At 36.3% G+C, this 23,888-nt stretch overlaps 2 protein-coding genes across 7 annotated transcripts in view; both read right to left on the bottom strand.

Annotated features, from left to right (window-relative positions):
* Nucleotides 1-1,092: 1,092 nt before the first annotated feature.
* Nucleotides 1,093-18,074, bottom strand: tbx16 (T-box transcription factor 16). 3 transcript variants are annotated; one of them, XM_028824569.2, is made up of 10 exons: nucleotides 17,800-18,074; nucleotides 5,291-5,584; nucleotides 4,757-4,913; nucleotides 4,443-4,545; nucleotides 3,896-4,060; nucleotides 3,662-3,808; nucleotides 3,191-3,261; nucleotides 2,964-3,061; nucleotides 2,259-2,475; nucleotides 1,093-2,154 (listed from the first exon to the last, which is right to left on the bottom strand). In XM_028824569.2, the coding sequence occupies exons 2-10, from the start codon at nucleotides 5,304-5,306 to the stop codon at nucleotides 1,704-1,706; spliced, it is 1,425 nt and encodes a 474-aa protein (XP_028680402.1). In that variant the 5' UTR covers nucleotides 5,307-5,584; nucleotides 17,800-18,074; the 3' UTR covers nucleotides 1,093-1,703. The 3 variants fall into 3 exon arrangements, with proteins under 3 accessions (XP_028680402.1, XP_028680403.1, XP_051777303.1); XM_028824570.2 differs by having other exon boundaries at nucleotides 2,964-3,058; XM_051921343.1 differs by lacking the exon at nucleotides 17,800-18,074 and having other exon boundaries at nucleotides 5,291-6,299.
* A 113-nt stretch (nucleotides 18,075-18,187) lies between these two features.
* cabin1 (calcineurin binding protein 1) overlaps nucleotides 18,188-23,888 on the bottom strand; it is a 106,660-nt gene continuing 100,959 nt past the window's right edge. For all 4 annotated transcript variants that reach the window (XM_051921338.1, XM_051921339.1, XM_051921341.1 and 1 more), the window contains 3 exons: nucleotides 21,765-21,929; nucleotides 20,939-21,159; nucleotides 18,188-19,487 (listed from right to left, as the gene is read on the bottom strand). In XM_051921338.1, the coding sequence (XP_051777298.1) occupies nucleotides 19,344-19,487; nucleotides 20,939-21,159; nucleotides 21,765-21,929 (530 nt within the window). In that variant the 3' untranslated portion in view covers nucleotides 18,188-19,343. The remainder of the gene's footprint in view (nucleotides 19,488-20,938; nucleotides 21,160-21,764; nucleotides 21,930-23,888) is intronic.

Here is a 23,888-nt window from a genome sequence, read left to right as displayed (position 1 = left end):
AAAACAATTTACTCATAATTGGTCTTTGATTGAAATATTTTATCTGTTCAATTCACATTTTTCATAGTGGACTTAAGGTTATAAAACCTACATGTTTGGAAAGATGGAACAGAACATTTACAGTATATTAAGCAGGTACCACAATTTACCAGCATTTTCAAAGTTAGATTAAAAGATTATGTTTTGATGTAATTAGAATACAAAGGTAAACTCATTTGGTTTCCAAATAAACCTTGTGATGATCATACATGTGAATATTGTCAAGTGGTTTGTTTCTAATGTTGTTGGCAATTGTTACACAAATAGTTGCTCATAAATTCCTAGAATGGAGGTTGTGACTAAATAATTAGGGTTTTACTATCTGGGGAAAAGGGTAAATTAACTGTGATCTAAACAAAATGTATACATTGTTAGGAATAGAGGAAATAAACCTTTACAATCTATGTCATTATAATAATTGTATATAATTCTAATGAGTTAAAGCTTACAATGCAGGAATAGCTCACTTTTTTAAATCAGAAAACTTAATATATTGTGTTCTTTGAATTGTACCTTTCTGAAAGGAAATAAACAGAAATCAGGTAGCAGTATTTTTTCCTTCTGACAAATGTTTAGTTGAATCTTAGAAGGAAATAACTAGAGACCTCAATTAGGATATGACACAAGCACCCTAATTACAACAGTCAATTAAATTACTTCACAGGTTTGATTTGTTTTTACAGTCTAATAGTGCATAAGGCAAAGCTGAACAATTTCAATTTACTATAGTTGTAACAGTCTCTAGGTATCAATTTTTATAAAATGGGTATTTTTAATAAAAAGTTGTTAAAGAACTAAACTAAACATTGCTGTTAACAAAATGTTATTTTGATACCAGTTTATTTTGACTTAGACATGCAGGTAAGAATGTTATTGAACACAAGACAACAGTAATTATAATATACCTTCCTTTTGTAGTCAAGTATAACCCATTTGAATGTTTACTGGGAGGTCCGTGTTAACCCAAACCTTAAGTTCATACTATGTATGTTTCATGAGCTCATCTTAAAGGCACAACTGGAAAACACTGGAAGTTATACAAGACCAGCAGAATTGTATTCTCTTTGATTTTATTGTGTTTTTTCCCAGCCATTGTGCCTAATACAACACACATTATAGAAGGTTTTTTTGTTTTTGTGAAACATAACTTTTTACAAAAATAATATATTTAATGTTGCAAAATAAATAACAACAACAATGCACAATAACAATAAAACAGCCTGGTGCAGTTCAACAAAAATATACAAAAGCAGCTTAAAGGTGACAAAATAAATGAATATTTTACAAACAAAATTGCTCTCAAAACACTGCTGGTACTATTGATACAAGGGCATATCTTAAGGGTAAAAGCAAAGCGGTCACTTTTTGAAAGTGACATATATATATATATATTATTTTTTTCTCTAGCTGCAGTTATGTAGATATGTACATATGTATGTATTTAATACCAGAAAGTTATTTGTCACATGTTTTATATTAAGTTTTGGGTCCATAGATTTGCTTCAAGCACAACTTTCTCAAATATTCAAAGCTTACTCAGTTGATTGATGCACACACCATTAACCCCCCCAAACATATACTATTCCTTACCAGCTAGTGGGAAAGGAGAATCAGAGCAGCAATATTTACTATTTTTCTTTAGTTGTTAGTATTTTTCCTTTGTTTTACCAACAAGAATATGAAAACAGTGGATATTGACTCCAGTCAGCCATATTTCCATGGTGATAGCCATGATGCATGCTCTGAGTACTGTATTCTGAAGGATGATGGGGTGCCGAGAAGCTGGAAGAACCGTATTGACTATGCGGTGGCCCATTCCACTGGGTGAGGCTTTGCTCTGCGCCATAATGATTATAAATGTGACTGATAACACCAGGTTTATTTGGCGCTGGTGCTAAAGCCATGTTTAACATTCCTGTGTAATCTTGATGAGTGTTGGGAGCAGGTGCCAGTGACACTGGGCAAGAAGAAGGCATTGTGTCCAGTGAGCAGTTCTTGTTGTCTTGTTCTGGTACTGTGGCTACATCAGATGGTCTAGAGTTGAAGCTTGGCCGCCTGCTACTCTGTGATGAGGTTGAAGAAGAAGGGGAGGGTGATTTTCCAAAACCGTGAAATCTGTTGGAAAAGAAAATCAAAAATTTACCACCTATTTACCTTAAACTGAATTAATTTGTCTTGTGCAATCATACAGAAATAAGTTTTCTTTTTTTTTGGCTTACCTGTATGGATGATAAGAGGTGGGCCCTGGCACCAGCTGTTCTGTATTATAAATGTCTCTTGTTTCTGAACTGTGTGGTGATTCAGTCCGGACATTGTTTGAATGTTCTTGCTCACATCCCCAGGGGGAGAATCTCTCATCTTTCACAGGGCAGGCATCTTTGGATTTTGACACTACCTCTTCTTGGTTATAACCTTCGTAGAAAGGTCTTTGAAACTCTGTACCAAAAAAAAATAAAAAAAATTACATTGACTGGATTGTTGCCAATAATAATACTAATCTATGTCAGTATTATATTGTGAACACATTTTCAGTTTAACAGGGGCAAACAAAATCTGATATATTTTTAGTAACTTAATACATGTCTGAATTGAACAATAATCAAAATTAAATGATTTACATTTGAATGTTTCCATTTTTACAATTACTGAACCTGCTTTTTACTATTACAGGCAAGGAGGTTGCTGGAAGCAATCCTGGAGGATGCCAGCCCATATCTGGGTACACTCTAATTAAACTCCTTGTGTTTATTTGGTGTAGGAGGAAACAAGATAATTTGTAGAATGGATACATAGACACAGGGAGAATGTGCTTTCTCCAAAGACAATGACCATGCTGGGAGCTGAATTTAAGTCCTTGGAGCTATAGGTCAAAAGTCCTGTATGTATGTAAATAAAAAAGCTATTCATTAATGAAGAATACAAACCTGACTGCATTTGCTCTTCCTCCTCTTCATCTTTAAGTGGGCTTTGTCTCTTTTGTGCCTTTTCTGGCCGCACATGAGCTCTGAGTGACCGTTGTCTGCTGGTTTACAAAAAGGAAAATGTACATTTTTATGTCTGATTTCTTATTGATTGATATCCAGAGACCTGAAGCATGGTGCATGGTTTTCTGTAAAGTACTAATATAAATTACAAAGAGGGCTTCACCTACCTTACTGTATTGGTTCTTTGCTCCCTGAAGCCTTTGGCAAAGGGGTTATTATCAATCTTTAGTTTAGTTATCTGGAAAGTAGTAGGCAGAGATGTAAATGAATCATTTGTATTATGTCATGAATAAAAAAAAAAAAACAAGATAAATCTTCCCCTTCAAATTAAAAAAAAATAATAAATATGTATTTTAAAATTAAGCATTAGATGGTACAATAACCATTGTTTAATTCTTACAGGCATACTTCTGTATGGTCAATGTAGGCAAATAGTTTCAGCGTCATTGAGAAATTGTACAGTATGCTAAGCACTTGAAATATATTTATGGTACATTTTGTTTTCATAAAATGTAGCAGCGAGCCATGACAGCATATAGAATGTAATTTTGCCATTGTTGTAAACATTTCTACTTTTTCTGATGAACACATTGCTCAGACATGCATTTTCACTGATAAAAATGTATATTAGTTCTCACCTTGCTGTTTTGATAAGCAGTAACTGCAGTGAAAATTGTCTCAGGAAAGGTGAAGGTCTGAAACACACTCCAGCGAACACTGAAAAGGTCATCTGCTTGAACAATGTGAAACCGGGGTTGGTAACGATGCATAGAGTGTAGAATAATCTAAGAGAGAACAGTAGAATAAAGGTTTAATTTTCTTGATCTTGTCTTATGTGATAATGTTGAAGATGTGATAAAGAAATGACTTACATGGCCATGCTGGTCAAGAGTGTTGTTGGTCAGTTTGACCTTGAGGAATGAAATTGGTTGTTTCATCCAGTGGCTGCCGGCAGCAGGAGAGTCCGAGTGAATATATGTCCGGCAAGGGGGCTGGGGCTCAGCTTTTCCAGCAACCTCCCACTTGTCCTTATTCCACTGTGAACAAAATACAAGGCAGAAAAAAAATGTGAAATTGGGAACTGCAGTATTCAGAGAAAAGTATATACATTATAATAATTCTGATTTTGCTTCCACATTCTGTGTCTGGCAGGCAGTGTTAAAATGGTTTTTTTTGACAATTGTAATGACTGAAATGCAGTATTTTCTTTGAGAGTGAACTTGCCATGGTAGGCTTGAAACAAGGAAAGAAATGGTCTTTAATATCTGTCTCTTAATTCTATTTTTGAGGTCAGTTCACATGAACTGTAATGCTTAATTTTAAGAGACTATATAAAATTAATGTTAACTTTATACAGCATAGTGTTCTTTTAAAATGTTTATGTGCATCCTAGGATGAAATAACCATACATTTCCTCACCTTGTAACGAAATCCATCAACTGGTACTAGATCCATGAGCAAGATGTACTTGGCATATGGTATTAGACCGGTAACATTTATTTTGCACTGTGGAAACATACGCCTTGAAAAGAAAATAAGAAGATATTTATTAGCTGGGTTTTAAGATGGCCTAAAAGCAACTAAACGGAGTTCATATCATCCTCTGCACCTAGAACTGGGTGACTGGCAAGAAAGCTAGGAAAGTCTTCATTGTTCCTTGTTTATCTATCTGCTGTGAATTCCAGTGTGCTCCAGAATGTTTACAATTAGAGTAGTTCACTTTCACTTCTTACCTGCCTGGTTTAGTGATAATCATCTCTGTGCCACACTCATGAAATGCTTTCCAAAGGTTGGAGTCTTCCAGACTCATCCTGACATTTGTTTGTGAGTAGGACTCGGGTGCTGTTGGAGGTAAGGTAGGGACTGGAATGCTAAAGTTGGGCTTTAGATCTGGCAGAAGGAATGAGAATGACCAAGGTTTAGTTATTGTACTCCAAGAGTAGTCGTCATTTTAAATGTAATTAAATCATATCATAAGACAGCTTAAAATTTAAAAACATAATTATTGTTTTAAGTAATTCCAAAACTGTTTTACATAGGAGTGGTAATTATATGGAATCCTTAATTATTTACAGATTTAAGATAACTTTACATTATTATCAATAAACTTAAATTTTTAGAAATGCATACTCTTTCAGTGTTATATATTTTATTTTAAACTTATGTATAATTTCAACCATAAACTAGTGAATATTTGCTCAATTTATTTTTTAAAATTCTTTCATGATACACAATATTTTTCATAGTATGATAAAAGAATAACTTACCGCATGAATGCTGCATTTTTGTGGTGATGAAAGAAAAAAAAAATCCCTTTTTGTTTCAGTTGATAATTTGAAAGAATACAAAACAGTCTTAGTACATGTCTCCCTTTTTCCAGTAGCGTATCTCTCCAAAAGGAATCCTTGCAGTATATTTAATCCCAGAAGTATTGTAGAAAGGCCAGTGAGTGATTTTAGGTGGCAAAGTTGAGATGCATCACTTTTAAGGGAATTCTAATGTGGGCGGGATCTCAAGATCCATTTCTTTCCTTTGATGTGACACAATAGTAGTTGAACCAGCTGTTGCCATTGGTGGACAGAGAAATCAAAGAAACTTAACAGAGCATTGATATAGTCCCCACAGGAAGCACCTTTGAGGAAATGCATCTTTATTAACTGCTAACAGACTTTTAAACAAACAGTGAAGGGCGATTCCTTGTTGAGAAAGAGGACGTCTTCTGAATTTAAAGCTCATGTAAACACTGTGACAATGCATACAATTTGTGATTGGTTTTAAAGTTTACAGTTTAATGTTATGGATAATTAATATTGTATAAAAGTTGTTAATGCAAACCTGGCACAAGGCACTACTGATTAAAGCAACTGTTTTATATATTTATTTTAAAAATGGGCATTCAATTTGGAATTTAACACAAAAGCAGTTGATCACATAGTCAAATATGTAAATGTTATTCTAAAGGTTTTCACAAACCTTAAACGTTACTAACAAATTTAAGGCATTTGTTCTGTTTTACTCCTGTCACATACATTTAACTTTTATATACTTCAGTTCATAGAGCAATTTTTGTTGATAATTTTACAACCTACTGCTGTTTCTGTGGTGTAAAGAATAAATTACTGTGACATTGCCCACCGTTGATAATTTTACTTTGTCTTCAGTCATATTTTTCTTCAATGTTTTAATGAAGACTCAAATGAATAAGCATGAATCATTCATTCATGAAAGAAAGAAAACAAGTAGCTTTTAAATGTGTTAATAATCTTGTGTAGATTTTTATATATCTATAATTTTAATATTTTTATTTATTGCATATATATTAAGAATACTATTCACTACCTAAAAATCATCTAAATCACTGGTTAGGAGATACCTGAAATAATAATTACAAGTGAAAAATACTGTTGAGTTATGTGGGATGAACCCAAAAGTTGAGAAAATTTTCATCTATTATTTTTCCCTTAAGTTCTTATCCCTTTTTTGGCAAACAGACTTCAAACCAGCAGTAGGAGACACACACTAAAGGATTTATCCTTGAATTATACAAAAATATTTGGCAAAATTTTAAATTGTTTAGCTTGTCATTATTTGATATTACAGATTATAATGTATGCACTCTTTTACCTTGTTTGAGTGCTCTGTAAAATGTTGTTATTGCTTAGAGGACTAAGAAAAACACAGTCATTTAATCAAATGCAAAATACTTCTATTATTCACAAGATCATAAGATTCAAGAATAACTTCAAAACAGTTATTTTATTTGCTTATATAAAAGGGCAAAACGTTTTACAGTGTATACATTATATAAAATTTCAGTTTTTTAAATGTAAAAAGAATAGTGTCATTCTTCTAACAAAACAAAATACTGTATGAAGTGATCATTTCAATATCAGAAATCAACATTTCATAATAGAAACGTTCCTTATTTATTTATAAATCTTTTAGTAAATAGTTGTCTTATTAAAATACTGTTTAGAAATATCCTGGTGAACAAGGAAAAATTGTTTTTTAAAATGTATTTTTTGTGGTAGTGTTAGTAATCCTGTGTAGAATAAAGTCAGTTTCTAAAAAGGTAAACAAATGTATTGTGTGCTGTGGGGTCTGAATTTTGTGTATTGGGCTGTCTAGACATGTGATTGTTAACCTTATTATATATATTCCCCCTGAAAAGCCCAGTACTTGTAATATTCATGTTCTCAGATAGGAGAAGGGAGGTGGTGTGTCATGGGAGTAAGACAGGCCACTTAACAGTTCTTTAGCAGTACAGGAGAAAGTCGTAGACTCGAAAGGAAAGCCATGTTCTTGAATTTCAAATTCATTCAATAGTTTGAGCTTTTCAGATGCTATCTTCTCCCATCCTGCTGGGTGCTCTTCATTGTTTGACTTTACCTGGTGCATATAATGCAGACAGCCTCTGTCCTGTGCTATTCAAATCCACAGTCTATCCAAACTCATGTCTGCTCCCATGTGCTTACAAAAATGTAGGATCTGAATTTGTAGAGCAATGAGCAGTCTGCTGGCTTAAGACTCTACTGCTTTGTTTCGCACTCAACTCATTGGGGCCAGTTTAGAGTTGCAGATCTTTAGGGATGTGTGAGGAAAATCCATGCAGGCAAAGGGGAGAATTTACAAACTCCCTGTAGACAGACAATGGACAGGGACAGCATTTGAATAAAGAATACTGTTCTGTGTGGCAGCAAATTTAACAACTACACCAAAATTTTGCCCATATTTCACGCAGTTTCTGTGCTAATTTACCGGTAGTAGTAATTTACTGTCCTGCCTTCAATGAAGTATAAAAAAAAAAAAGGTCATTTACAAAAGATGGAGACACCAATAAAATTTCTAGCTAGTTAAGCTATTGGTTGTTAAAATTGTTTTTATGATGCATTACACAAAATAAGAACTGTAAAACAACAGATTGATAAGCATGAATCTGTGCAACGTTCATAGAAATGTAGAAAGTTTTAGAGGCAGTTAAATAATACCATTCTCAATAACTCACAATGGTGCAGAATGGCAATTTACAGCTGTTTTGGAGTCCTTTTGTTGAGGAAAGTTTTGCTAACTCTCTTAGAATAAGTACTTTATAGGTATTTTACTGCTTAGCTTGGGTGCATCAGTACTGCCCTGGGATTTTGGCTGTAGTTGTTTGAGCAGCAGACTAGTTTGGCTGCTATCAGTTCTACAGGATTTTTACACAATGTTGAATGTCAAACAAACATTACAGAAAGTGTTTTTAAATTACTTGTGTACATTTTGTAATCTTTACTTTGTACATACCTTCGTCTGGAGGTACCAGTTAACTGAACCTGCTTAAAAAAATTCTGAGTAACTTTGGATGCAATGAGACGTCAAGCTAAATGACACCTTTTATTGGCTAACAGAACAGAATACAATATGCAAGCTTTTGAGGCTGCTTATGTCTTTTTCTTCAGGTAACTTGTAATCACAACTTGCCTGAAGAAGGGCCCTAAGCTGCCTCACAAGCTTACATATTTTATTCTGTTCTGTTAGCCAATAAAAGGTGTCATTTAGCTTGACGTCTCATTGCATCCATTATGACTAACATGGCACAACACTCTAGTACTACAGAGTACCTATGAGAAAACCTAAGCAGACCCCAGAAAAAGAACAAGGTGCACACAGTAATAGCAGAATAAACCGATTGTAAAAACTGGATTTTTCATGTTCTAAATGAAATACAATTATAATTTACATTATTTGCAATTTCTTATATACAGAATTAATTTTTTTCACATATCATAACTTGCTCAGAGTTTTAGGGTCAGCTATTTGTACTATTTCCCTGGAGAAACTGCAAGTTAAGGGCGTTGCTCAAGGGCCCAGTGGAGTAGTATTCCTTCTGGCACTGCCAGAATTCAAACTGGCAACCTTCGAGTTACCAGCCCTTAGCTGCAGAGCCACTACCCTACCTAAAAATCAATTGGATCTGCATTAACTTCAAAATCAAATGTACAAAATCTGTTCTAAGGCTTAATATGTGATCATGGTCAAGAAAGTCACTGTGTTTCATAATAGTGCCAACTTCACATTCTTTCATCTGATGTAAATTTAGTCTGCCCATTTTTTTTCATATACAGTAAATGTGTGCATGTGGTGTTGGTGTTGTGTTATAAAGACAGACTGGTCCTCATTATTATCCTTTCTGGTTACCTACTAATTGATGTCATGTTTTTGGTGATTTACCATATTGTCTAGTTTAGAAATTGCATTTATGTAGTCTTGATGTGTTCATCAGTCCTCAGTTTACCTTGGTAACTTAGCTGCTGTAATCAAAAAACAAAGATGCTTTAACTAAGTTACCCCAATTTCATTTGTAAGTATGTAAGTGGCTTGCCTGTTAAGGTTGTAGACTCAGTCCCTGTAACTTAACCCAGAGTTAAGATCCCAAGAGATTCCTGTGAACTACTCACATTGGCATCTTTTGAATAGTAAATTGATTTAGTTAAAGTATCAGGTAAATCAGTAAATGTAAAAGATCAATTCAGAGTCACACAACATGGGCAACTTTATAGTTAGTATTAGACACACATTTAATGTATGAAGAATAGTACTGGAGAAAATACACTGTGTGTAGGAAGTGTGCACGTTCTCACAGTGTCTGTGCAGACTAGTTGGGGGTTCTCTATGTGTGTGTGTGTGTGTGTGTGTTCGCACACGTGGGTAGGCCTTCTGGCCATGTTGTGAATTGTCCAGTGTTTGTTGTTGACTGCTTGACAGTGCTGCTGAAGTTTCAGATTAATGGGGACCCTCTGTTAGACCCCTCTGATTCAGAAAATGCATTGACTAATACCAGTTTTGGAGAAGAATGTGTGATATCAACAGTTTCTTAAAGAGAAAAATGTTGGGGTTTATTGCACAATACAAACTATTTAATAACAATCAAACAAATAAGTTTTTTTTTTTTTTTTTTGTGAAGCCAGATTGAGTTGCATGCAACTTCCAGTTACGTCCATCATCACAGAATCACAAATATTTTCTTAATCCCTTCTTAATTCTCCAATTTTGAGCCATTTATAATGACATATTGCAATCTCCAGAAGGAGAAGCCATTACGACTCCTGGTTGTGCCACTCAGGTTTTAAAGTATGTGCTGTTGGTTTATTGATTGCCATATATACAGAAGGACACCAATTAAGCTGTTACAAGAGAGAATACAACATTCTGATTAAATCCTATCAATAGTCCTGTGTGCTGTCGAGTGTGCCTGTTTCTGCACTGCCCACTTGCTAGTCTCCGTATATAAACAGTGCCTGTAAAGAGGCCTTAAATTACCACCTGCCAGTGTAAATGTATGGTTACTTAACCGATTCCATTTTCATTGCTTCAGTTTCTCTGTTTCCCAGAAGTGGCCCTGTGTAAGGAAAATCTTGCATGATCTTCCCAACTTCTCCAATTTATATTTTATCCTTGAAATTAATGAGCAGTGTGCTCCACGTTAGACCCTGTTTTACATATGAACATGTACTCCACATAGTACAGGGCAATATTTATTAAGACAACTTTCATTATTCTTTAATTACCCAGTTTCCATTTTAACAACTTTAGAAGAAACATAAACAAATATACACAAAGAACTAATAACATATCGAATATACATAGGAATAAATATTATATGTGGTACAGTAGTCGTATGGATAATTAATGTGAATGGGACAGAATATGGAGATGGAGAATGGCTATTGTAGCTCTGCTCCGATGGGGTTTTTAGGTGACAGGCATTCTGAACTGGCTTCCTGTCCAGGTTTGGTTCGTGTCTTGTGCCTCATAAAACTGGAAAAACAACACAGCAAATTCATAAACTAGGAAGTCTGTCCATGTATTTGACGAGCTCACGTAATGGTCAAAGTGTAAAGCTCATAAAATTGTGCTCTTTATGTCTGTATTGTAAGTGTCCACTAAACACGCACCTTTCTATCAGTGGGATGGTTGCTAGTAAGCCATTTAGTGTAGTTAGTTAGTTAGTTTAAGCCCCAGCGGTGGAGAGGCAGAGCCAAGCCGTGCGTTACTAGGTACGAGACAGGAAGCAACCTCAGCTGGAGTGACACGTCACGTCAGGGCAGACCCTCACGCAGTCGGCCAGCTTGACCTCTGACTTGCACCAAGAAAAATACAAACTTGGGCATGTGGCCCTCCATGATGCAGACTAGGCCTCCTGGAGCTGGGCGACAGCAGGATGTTGATTTTAAATGAAATCTTTTTTTTGTGACATTTCTTAACCTAGTCTGGGAAGTTCAGACAAACAAAGTTGAAACCTGTACAAAACACATAATTCTCTACTACTTTGTTCTGTTTTAATCAACAAGTGTGGCTGTATCCATATGTTCATTTATTATTATTATTATTATCATTTCCAATATCAGGATACATGTGGGCGCAGAGGAAATGTGTGGGTTCAGATCCCACCATTGACACCAGTGTGTGACCCCGAGCAACTCACTTCACCTGTCTGAGCTGCAAGTACAAGGCCAAAAGAAACGGAACCAGTTGTATCTCAAATGTTGTCAGTCACTTTGGATCAAAGCATCAATCAAATAAATGTCAGTTAATGTTTATGGTGGAAATGTAAGACCTGCTCGAGTCCACATTGGAGTTTCTTTTTTTTCTCTTGCTCAGACAGCTGAGATTTGTTAATACGCTGCACATACAGTAAGTCCATCTTGGATTAGTGACCAGTTAAGTGTCTGTGATATTTGCCCTTTAAAAGTCTCTATAATGAGAGTAGAGCAACCATAAAAAACTTCAGTTCTTTTAAAGGGTGACAGGAAAATCTTTGTCCATTCACTTGATTCATGCCCTTATTTTTGGAGGAAAAGCAGAATTGAGTAAAAAGCTCTGGGAATTCCTTTAACATGTTTGCAAATGGAACAATTCAATTTTTAATCCATAAATGCTAAAACAACAATGCTGGCAGCAAACGTCTTTTCTGCTATCAATGTCTATGTCACTAACTGGCTTGGTGTAAAATACGTCTTTCTAAAGGTTTATTCTGAGCAAATTGCATTTTCATACATGAACAGAGATGGATTTGTAGATTTGCAAAGAAGTATTTTGTATAAAGTTGAGGCCACATTGTGGAGCCGTGAGATGTGCTGGCGATGCTTCACACTGATGAGCCCAAAGCCCACTGCGTGTAAGCAGTTTAAGTAAGACAATGAGTGAATCTACAACATGGACGGGGACGCTGCGGGCCGAGTGTGTATGAAGAAGTGTTGGTTAAGTCACAATACCTAATCCGGTATGTACTCATAGCTTTTGATTTTATTATTTCCTTCTTATTTGTCTGATGCCTTAGTCCCAGCCCATTTACAACACATGGGTTGCAACTGGTTTCATTTTCTTTTGTTTTTTCCAGTTGGAGCACAAGAGAGGTGAAGTGACTTGCTCCGGGTCACACAGTGTCAGTGGCGGGATGTGAACCCACAACCAAGCCCAATCAATAAACCTGACTTGGTCTGCCATTTTTTAAATGGCTGTTTGACTGGTTTCTGGATGCCCAGTGGTGATGTGCCACTGCCTTGTTTAAGGTTCCTTCCCACCTTGTGCCTGTGACCACACAATTCCATTACATGGTCTCATTAGGTGATGTGGGTTAGCTTGACTAATGTACAGCACTCCACAATTAAATCAGGACATGGACTTATCTAAGGTGAGGGCCATGGGCGACTGGAGCTTACACTGGCAACGACGACTGCCTTGAATGGAACGACCGACTATTCCAAGTAACTGTACCTTAATGAGGAAACAGAAAAATTATCACAAATTTGAAATGTCGTGCCACATATAATTAAATCAAAGACCTTTACATGAAACCCGCTACTGGCCGATTATGACCTTGGATAATTTGAATTCTTTTGCACACACATTTCATAAGCCACAGGTAAAGGGCTATAAAAGGGAACAAAATCCAACAATGGTTTGGGTTGAACATTTGTTTATGTATGCTGAGGCTGCTCTCACGCTTGATTTCACCGCGTTCATTAAGGAAGTTGCTCCCTTTTACACATTATGTGATGAACATTATGAGGTGTCACACAGTGCAGCGCCGCGCCCCTGAAAGACTGACTTGTGTGCTCCTAACACTGAGGTATTGCTACTGTAATATCCTTCTGCCACTTTAAAGCCAACCCCACTGGGATTTGCCAGAAACAGTTCAGCAAAAGTTGTCCACCCAGGAGACCAGCCACTTGGCATTGCTTTCAGCTAGGGGCCACACACCTCTGTATTCTTATGCATTGAATATGTCTGCTAGAACTGCTACAGTGAGTAAATACAATTATCTAGAGATTGGACAAAAAATAAATATCCTGAAAGTCAGTATCAGAGGTTAATAAAAATGCTTTGGAATAGGTAACTTCCAGTAGGAAAAAATGTAATTAAAGTCCTTCTCGACTCATTTTTGTTGTTATCAAGATACCATGAGGGCCTTAGGCCTTAACCTTTAGAAACAGCAAGGTGGTGGCGTTCACCAGTAGTCTAAGTGATGACAATATGGCTGTTGTTGACGGTTTGCATACAAGTATGTATCTGCAGTTCACCTTGTCTTACTGTCAACTCTGCTTGAAAACTGAACATTGTGAGCCATTTCTGTGTAAAGCTGCAGTATGTGCCTGTGCATTTGTGTCCCGTCTTGTAGCGCAGGCAGGCCAGCAGTGTTCCACTCACTCCATCATGCCGCTGTATGTGTGTATTGATTGTGTTTTACCACCAGGACTTCATCGATGAGGTGTCAGTCTTAGACCATTTGCTTTAACGATGGTGATCTTTTGCTGAAAAGCAGCTCTTTAACAGATGCAAACACGCAGCCAATCAAAGATCAGACGCATTACCCCCTGGGCTCATAAAGAGGATTGGAGTGCTCAGACGAGGGATTTGCCACCTTTTACTCCCATTAACTATGCAGTGTGTTTCTTTTGATGCTGAAATGGCCACTATCACTAACTTTTAAGAGCTACAAGCACTAGGAGTGGGTGAGGGTAGGCAGCTCTAGAAACTCCACTACACCCCCACCCCGAGTTCTCAGAAAATCGAAATATGCTCTTGACACTCCATACCTGGCATCGGCTTTTCATCTTAATGGAAGGTCCAGTGGCGCTTCAGTATTTCTGCCTGTAGGTCCGCATTTCAACATTTATTCGTGTAATCTCGTCCTGTGCTGATTTACTCCCAGACAGTATTTTTTTCCAGCATGACATTTATTATGGACAAATGGTGTCATTCAGTTTCAAAGGAAATGAATATCTGCATTGTAAAGCTTTTAAATTGGAATTAAAATATTGAAGTAAACATCTGCTTTTGGCCTCTTCCCAAGTGATTGCAGTCTTTTCTGAGAATTATCAAATGGTCATAGTTTGCTGTGTCTCCATTTGACAGAATCTGGCCCACAGACTGGCAGCTCTGCCCTCTCGGCCTCTAAAGTCCTCCTCCTTATTAAATGCCACTACAGAATTCAATAAAATATAATACACAACAATCCATGCAAGATCTGAAGACAGCTAAAGTTTGGAGAAATTAACGGGAAAAATAAAGGGCCAACTGAAAAAAATAAACTTAAAAAAAGAAAGACACACGTCTGAAAACGAGTGGCCCCTGGGACTTGTGGAGTTTAGGCTGGCTGTGAAAATGCAAGTTTGCTTTTACCTTCAGCTTACTTTGAGAGTGCAAATCTGAGGCGAGTTGATCACCTGATCATACTAAGGTCATACCGCTGACTACCTGCCCCACCGGACCAGACAACACGGTAAGCCTGGGAAGAAAAGAAATACCACAGTTCGACTTGCTAGGCTGTCTGGTTACCTTTTGTCATTTTAAACTGAGAGGTTTGTGCAGACACCTTGCATTTACTGTTATTATACAGTCAATTTCATTCCAAGGCACATTTCATAAGCAGAGTCGGCCAATGCCACTGCAGCATGGCAGGGTGATGGAGTGAGAAGTGGGCTTTGAATAAGCAAACGTATCCTGTGTCTTAGCCACCAGGCCACAATCATTTGCTGGCGTTCAACACACTTGTCTTTTCCCCCTCCCAAATAATATATCTTTTTAACTTTTGGTTGCATCAAAGTTAGAGTGAATATCTCAATGGAACCAAATCCCAACCATAAAAATATTTACAGCTATTTTTGTATTGAAGATGTAATATTTTATGGCATAGAGTACCCGTCTGGTTTTCTCTGCGTGACATCTTAGTCCTTAAAACATAACGGAAATCCTGCCAGTAATGACTTTTGCCCATTTTTAGCTCAGACATCTTTTTCTATTGGAATTGTCTTACACACACTTTGATGGTCATCTCACATACTTACTTTTTAAAGGTGGGAGTTCAGTTGTGCTGGTAAAGCAGGCCAGAACTGTGGAGGGTCTTGGGACACATTTGCACAGGTCATGGTTTTCTTGCCTCTGCAGCTGAAGGATTGTTGCTTTTTCCCACTTGAACTTTCATATAGAAATACTACACAATATTAATTGCATTTATTGAAAACATACTGCAAAGTTCTTTGTTTGAAATGTTTAACTATGCTTTGTGTCCACAGTTTTGAGGCTGTAAAAACCTGCACATTACAGTAGAGTGCAGTCCAAATACGGCACCTTCACATTTTCCCAAATATGTGTGTTTATTTTATGTATGCATACTTCTTTGTGTGTGAATATATATATATATATATTTATGCACATACATTTTTTTAAATAATGATTTTTTCATCAAAAGTGTCATTTTAGTGTTTCAAGATTTCTTTATATAAATATTGGCAGATCTTAAGTAACGATGAAAAACTCCACTAATACCCACTAGCGCTGGAGAGACTTTCTATTCTTTAATGTTTGTATATGTGGCTGCAGAGTGTTTTGTGGACAACACTTTCACACTCATTAGTTCATATTCATTAGATATGCTATACTACGGTAATGTTTGTACATCTGATAAATGTTTCTAGTAAAAACGTCTGATGTTTAAACTGACATTTACTTAAGTTTTAACTTGGTCAGATTCACCAAACAAAGAGAAAATAAATGCATGTTGAGTTCTGATAATAAAGTGTAGCACAAAATAGCCAGTCAGTCATATCCCCTAACTAAAGGTCACGAGGGTCTGCTGGAGCCAATCCCAGCCAACACAGGGCACAAGGCAGGAAACAAACCCCGGGCAGGATGCCAGCCCACCGCAGGGCAAAATACCAAGAAAAAAAAAAAAACACATTAATTTGCATTAATAAATCCAAGAGGCAAAAGAAACTTTCCTTTGTCAGCTCCCTACCAGGATCACCTTTGATCTGGACTGCAGTGTGATGACTTGAAATAAAGGAACATCCTGCTGTTATTCTAGGATTTGACAGAATTTTTTCATATTAAAGCTGCTCATTATATACTAATATCAATCTTCTTTAAGGAGTTTCTCAGAAATCTCAGACAGGAAATCATTTTATTTCATTACAAAACATAGCAAAATTTACAAACCAGTCCAATCCATAAGGAGTTTTTTTTTATAGTTTATCCACCATTTTCCATGCAAACTCCCTTAATGCAGTATTGAAACGGTTTTGTTTTTCTTTAGACGCAGTTGCCAAATAGACAATACTTTACAATGATGAGAAGAATTTGGTAAATAGTAAACTCTTATTACTATTAAGCACTATCTTGTACTGAATTAATTAGACTGTGTTAGTGTGTTTACTGATTGGGACTGTGTGGTCTAACCTGTCATAAATGAGACAAGATTGTTCTAAAATAATTTATTAGCAGGGTTGTGGTTTTGGGATGTTTGAAAGGCAAACATGGTGTATGACTGAGTGTATGAAGCAACGAACAGCACGCCGTTAACATGTCGCTTTATTCTTCAATACTGATTCACCATTAGACCTTCATATCCTGAGGTTTGGGGTTCAAATCACACTACTGACACTGTGTGACCACGAGATCGTCACTTCACCTGCCTGTGTATGCACCAATTGGAATAAGTATACAAAATGCTACCAACTCCAACTAGATTTGAATAAAGGCATCCGACAAAAGTAGCAACAGTAATTAATGTATGCAAATGCTAATTGGAGCACAAAGTTTTTTGCACCCAAAATGAAAGGAGTATCTTTGTTATGGTCGCTCTGTGGGCCAGAATGTTTAGCTGGGGATGGCGAGGAGAACAGTGCTGCGGCCGTCTTAGACTTGCTGGTTCTGTTATGCGGGAGGATTGTATTTGATTCCTTCTTCATTCCTTGTGTACAAAATATAAAAATGATAGAAAATAAGCAAGTAAAATATTAATAAAAATGTTACTGATGTCTGTGTCCATGTGTGCAGCTACCAGCATATATACAGTGCATGAAACATGCAGAACTCTTTTTGGGAAGTTGATGTCTTGTTTTAACATGGACATTTATTTGTTATTATTCCTGCAGCGTACTGCTATCAGACCAGTTTTTAATTATATATTTTATATAATATACACACACAGTCAAAAGTTTTAGAACACCTCAGTTTTTCTTCAAATTTAATCAGTTGAAATGCAATGAATGACACCTGAAATGTTATGTAAACTACTAGAGGTTTAAATTTAAAGTTTATGTTAGCAGAAAGTGGAAAAACAGAGAAATTTCAGATTATTACAAACTGGCTTTTTTCAGGGAACAAGTAATAGGTTTCAAAGTAAAGTAATTAGCAAACAATTTACATAGATGTCCCAACTACTGTATATAGTGTGTGTGATAATGTGTATATATTATATATTATACATACATACATACACACACACACTCACCTTGTGAAACCCATCCATGACCTTTAGGGACTGCAGTATTCTTGATGGGCTATCAAAATGTGTATCCCCTACTTTATATTCCATTGATTGTGTCTTTGGTACCTTTAAAAAGTAGGGAAAATGAAAATGTCATAAATAGCAAACTTAGTCAACCCCAAAGCTTTGCACTGAAGGCAGTATGAATTTGGTCTGCTACTGAACAGCTGCCTGAAGAGCAAATTTAAAAAGCTGTCTGTGTAGTACAAATAAAATATAAATGGATGTAGCATTAGCACAAGATCACCACCTAGTGGCCATATAATGGTATAGTTCATGGGACATTATCAATAAGCATTAAAGTGATACTCAGTCAGGCATTGTTTAAAGCAAAACGAAAGAATACCAAACATACTTGTATATATATTTTTTTCCAAAAACACAAAAAATACAAACATTCAGGTAATTTAAACAAGACATATTACAAGTTGTGCTCATTATTTACAACACTAGGGGGAGAAAAAAAAGCATATATTTTCAGTATCGTTCATAAAATACTGCAAAAACATGATATCTTTATGTAGAAAACCTGCTGTACAAAACATTGCTTTGTCATATCTTTTATGAATTCATTACCTTAGTGAAACAATATATTTAGATATCTTGCATTATAACATATTTGGTACCTAAAGAGGAGTTAGAATTTACAATACTATTTCTATTCTAGGAAGCCTCAACATCTGCAGTTGCAGGCCTAACAGTGCAGAGGAGAGGTCAGTACAATGCACAGTTGTACTGCTATAGTTGTTCTACTCTAATTCACTACACAAAAAATGCTTTCAAATTTGGCTTACAGTGTAGAAATTGTTTGGGGTAGAAATATTTAAGATATTCCTATACAAATTAGACATTCTTATAAATATAGAAATATTAACACTGTGATAAGCAAAAATGATGTAAACTTTATAGTTCACCAGACATGCACTTGTATTAAACTGCATTACTTGATTATTCTGTTCACATGAACTGCAGGCAAAATTTCCATTTTCACTGAACACTTTGGCAAATCTTTTTATCTCTGTAAGGAAACTGAGCACAATTTGAAAATGTTTTCTGGTAGAATCGTAGCCATCTAATAAAAGGCACTTGGCATTCCTCACACTTGGTCTTTTCAGAGTTTAGGCAGTAGCCTTCAAATTTAAAATTTCACTTTAGTGCCCACCATTTACAAATTCCACAGAAAGTTTATTTCTGGGGAAACGGCAACCTGGAGTGGAACGCAATTCCAATGATTTGAAGGCAAAAAGTAAGAGGACAGCAAAATTTACAACAATTACTTTGACATGTTTATGTTAATATAAATACAGAAATGATTCATCTTCTGAGAAGTTAAATCAGTCTTCGACTAGGTGCTTTAAGAGGTGCATGCATATTAAACATTTGCTGCTGGCTTAGTAAGCCCCCTTCTTAGACTTCATCCGGTAACCAAGCCCAAATACGTTTTACTGCACTAATAAAAACCAGGGCGAGCACTTTAAAAAGTCCACTTAGAAATGGCTGTTTGGCCTTCAGATATCCATGTAGTCGTCCTCTTCGTCGGTGTCACTCTCCAGTGAGGACTCCTGGCTGGAGGTCTCCTGCACCTCGAGAGCTGGTTGGTGTAGTGTCTCCTTCTTCACGTTGGCTGCTGACTGAGCAGACAGGATAGCACTCTGTCAAATAAACAAACTATAAATACACAGAACTGGAGCACAGTTAACATCACAGGGGCTATGCACCAGCTTGATTCATCAGAAATCTTGGGGACATCGGTGCAAACCTGCAACAGTTGACTTTAAAATGTACAAAGAAAGGATAACCGGTGTCTTCTCAAGTCATGCTTCTCTAGTTCAGTCCTGGGGGCCCCTGTGGCTGCAGGTTTCACAACGAGGGAGACCCTCTTTATCTGTAGTTTATCTTGTTGTTTAAATAGCAGACCTTTACTTCTCTTACTTGGCATTCAGAAAAATGAAGTAATGTGAGATCTAGACTTTAAGAAGTGATTAGTTTGTATTTTTGTCAACATCTTTTAGATGCCATTGTGAATGCCACTGAATGTCAAACAGCAGCTACTCTATTCTGAGTTTATTAGTAAATAATGACATAAAGAACCAGAACATTTTTGAAATGAAAAAACAGATTCTAACATGCGCACACACAATTGCTTCATTCAGTAAAAAATACTACTGTAACCAGTTTGTAATTTTTGGATTAAATGGGGGGGAGGTATTAAAACCTGGAAATTCACATTTAATGTCGGAGTTGATTTTAAAATCCCACAACTCCAGAGACTGAACTTGTGACATGCCGCTCTAAATGCGGATTTCCTGAATGTCTCTCCAATTTGATGGAGGCCACTAGCACTACAGGCTATTTAAAGTATTGTATATCTGTATAAAACTTATAGGCAAACAAATTAAGCTTTGGTTCATTCCTGAAGTATTTTGTTTGTTTATGTCAAATGCATATTATATTACATTTTTTTGTTGGCTTTAACTATAAACTGCGCATTTAATCACAAAAGTTCCTTTACTGACTTAATAAATGGGTTAATAATTGTAATATCTGTCCAGTTTGCCACGACCAACAGAATAAATTAAATCTGCCTGACATTGTGTATAGTTCTTTATATATTCTGTCAGGAAGCAAAGCTTTTACTTAGCATAAAACTACAAGTCCCATAAGAGATACCAATGTAGGCTCATGATATTACATTTTCATTTATACTTGTAATTGATTTTAATTAGTTATGATATTGTTCCACCTGATCCCATAATATTTGGCCCTGTTGACTGAAGTACCCTGCTGACTGAGCTAACATTGCCACAGCATCATAAAAACATTTCTTCACAACGGCTTCATACAGACTTCTACATGGTACCAGGCCTGAAGGCTTAAGTTTTTGGTTGTACAAACCTCAGAAGAGCATTTTGTAAAGTTAATACTTGTAGAAATACACAAATCTGCATTACTTTGTGTGATGGCATTACAATGACAAAATCAGCAGGGTCATGTACCGTATATTTTTTTCTTTAAAACAAAAAACAACAATCATCTTTGAGACACTTGGTGACTTTAGACTTGAAGAGACTGTGTTATTAATGTCTTCATTTTATCATCATACCTTTAGTCTTTGTTTGGTCTCCTCAGAGATGCTGCCTTTTGGGGATAGCAGAGTTGGGGTGGGAGGTGTCACTGTTATTTCTGGTGGAAATTTGGTTACGGATGAAGGAATCAAGAGCTTTGGCATGTTAGGTGGGATGCGAGACCTTATGCGGCTGTTGTCTTGTTGACATGCATGCTGGCTTCCAGGAGAGAGTTGTTCTGAGGATAATAAGCTGGATGCTAAAAAAAAAAAAATATATATATATATATACCAATTTGTAGAGTACCAATATATATTATCCACAATTACTCACAAGAGATATTGAAAAGCTGCATTCTTCTATGAAATGTTTTATTCCTAGGTGTTGCACCAAGAACTGTATGTATATGTGCAGATAACCCCTTCCAAGAAACATCCATAAAATGGACATTCCTTACTTAATATCATCTTAATAATGTCCTGCTTGTCTACGGAACAAAGGCTGAGCTGTTCAGTCAAATAAGATCCAAACCCACCTTGAAAGACTGAAATAATAACATCCAATAACTGGGGAAAGTTGATGCCAAAGCTTGCACAGATTACCCATTTATACAATCAGTTAGTAACTACACCCACACTTTATTAGAGAAGCACCCCAAGGAGACATTTATAGGATTTAGTAAACGTATGTAAAGTTGCACCCCACATTGGGTTTATTCACTTAAATGTTGGTTTTGGGGGCAACATTTCCCAGTGGGGTATTTATTTAGTAAACACACTGGCACTTTATTCTTCTCTGGGCAGTACAGGTTACCCCTGCCATCATTTCCCAAAATTTAGTCTTACTTCATTTCAGCATTCTCACCCTGATTAGATGTGTGTGGAGGATTACTGGGATCTTCTGGTTGGCTAAATGTGTTATCCAGCTGCCAGTTCAAAAGATCTTGCCCTGTGCTCATCGATGTCCTGCTCATCTGGTGGCAGAAGTGCGATTCCTGTGGGCGATATCCTGGCCCCTCGCGTCCTCCATCTTAGTTACCCAAGAAAATAGGGAAAATGAAAAATACAAATGACCATTTCTTGCAGTTCTGTTGCGGATTTAACCTTCACTCCTTTGGACCTTCTCTGCTATAAACATTTCTTCATAAAGTGCAAAATTTAAAAAATAAATACATAAATAAATGTATTGTGAAATTATTTTATTTTATTTTTAAATTACATGTTTAAGTGTTCAACCAGAAGCAAGTAGTAATTTTAAATTATGTATGAGATGGATAAATAGCTGTGCCTAAGTAGATAATTATTTTTATAAACACATCTATGGCTTCTCACTTACTTTGTTTTACGTGCAGCATCTCCCACCAAAGTAGACAGAAGACCCTTGTAACAATACTACTAGGTGAAACCAAGCTCATGAACTGTGATTATGTAGAACGAAAGCGGGAGACTGGCCTGTAAATGCAGAATCTTCTAAAGGGCACAGGTAGGCAGGCAGGCAGACAGACAGGGATAGCAAAGCAATCTCAAGGATAAGGAAATCAAAGAGTTTCGTTTTCCATAACGAGCTTTGGTAGACTTCACATTTTCCAGTGATTTACTACTTCTCAATGGTACTCTTACCTCCAAATATTATTATATCCATATTGGTTCAAATTTATAACAAATAAAAAAAGTCACAGAGATACATTCAGCACATTGAACTGCAAACTCTTTAGATTCATCAGCTCATGTTAAATAAGTTTGCTCCTACTTGTCTATATTAGATAATTATCTATTAGTGTATACAAGTCAAACTAAACCTTTTTTGTGGTGTTTGTCATTTGATCTTAAAATGTACTAATTTGCACATGTGGTGAGAACTAGAGGCTCGCCATTTTCATTTTCATTTACAGAGATGTATTAGATATTGTTATTGATGTCTCTGCCAATGTTACTCATCAAAGAGAGGCTTAAAGGAGATCACATCCAGAAAATACCAGCAACACAAGAATACACCGGAAAAAATTGCTTTGATTATTTTATGTAATGTTTCTACTTTTCAGCGCTGAATTACAAAATAGTTTGAAAACTGGCTTCCTCCATCATGTATCTTTTTTTTTTTTACAAAACATTTTTGATGTCAATTATAGTTTTGTTTTTGCGCTAACATTATTTTATCATATAATTTATTGATAATTTGGATTTTAATATTAGAAATTGCTCAATTCAAACAATCTACAGTTATTTTGTTTGATAAAAAGGTCAGAAATTAGTTGGCTTTAAACTGGGTGATGTGTCATAGTAACAGTCGGGGCCTACACAATTGACAAGCTTTCTGTGTGAGTGGGACAGCATAGCCAAGAAGTGACACTGGGTTGAGAAGGAATGGCCAGCTAGAAAAACACTACAGCAATTAAAATGATGTTTGAGTTTAATTTTGCAGACCAGTGTAATGTGTCTGTACAATATTCTACCTTCTTGTGAAAGTATAAAGAATCTTTGCATGTTTGTCCTTCAACAGACTGCTAGTCACGCAGCTCTATAGAGTGTACAAGTACAGACAGACAGATGACTCAGGGGAGTAACAGAAAGCTGCACTAGAGAGACTTCCAAAAAAATGACATTATGATCAATAAGCTGTGTGTGTGTCCTAAATCCGTGAAAACTATATTTAATATATAAACACATTGCTAACTGAATAATGGCAGTTGTTTACATAAGGACATTGGTAAAAAGTATACATTTTGAAGACCTGAGGCAAATAGAACATATCAATTATCATCTAATCTTCCATCCATTTTCCAACCCGCTGAATCCAAACACAGGGTCACGGGGGTCTGCTGGAGCCAATCCCAGCCAACACAGGGCACAAGGCAGGAAACAATCCTGGGCAGGGTGCCAACCCACCACAGTCATCTTCAAAATCAAAATCTTACTTCAACTTTGTGTCTAAAAGTTCCAACTAACTAAACCTATTTAGATTAGTTAACTATAAAAATATCATTTGAAT

The sequence above is a fragment of the Erpetoichthys calabaricus genome, chromosome 18 (assembly GCF_900747795.2).
Source record: "Erpetoichthys calabaricus chromosome 18, fErpCal1.3, whole genome shotgun sequence".
NCBI classification, from domain to species: Eukaryota; Metazoa; Chordata; class Cladistia; order Polypteriformes; family Polypteridae; genus Erpetoichthys; species Erpetoichthys calabaricus.
The sequence above is the reverse complement of the archived record's forward strand: the minus strand, read 5'-3'. Positions and strand labels throughout refer to the sequence as shown.

Coding starts and splice junctions, on each gene's coding strand:
- tbx16 (XM_028824569.2), bottom strand. Junction 4,546..4,756: donor ATTATCACTAAACCAGGCAG/GTAAGAAGTGAA, acceptor TTTCTTTTCAAG/GCGTATGTTTCCACAGTGCA. Junction 4,061..4,442: donor TTGATGGATTTCGTTACAAG/GTGAGGAAATGT, acceptor TTTTGTTCACAG/TGGAATAAGGACAAGTGGGA.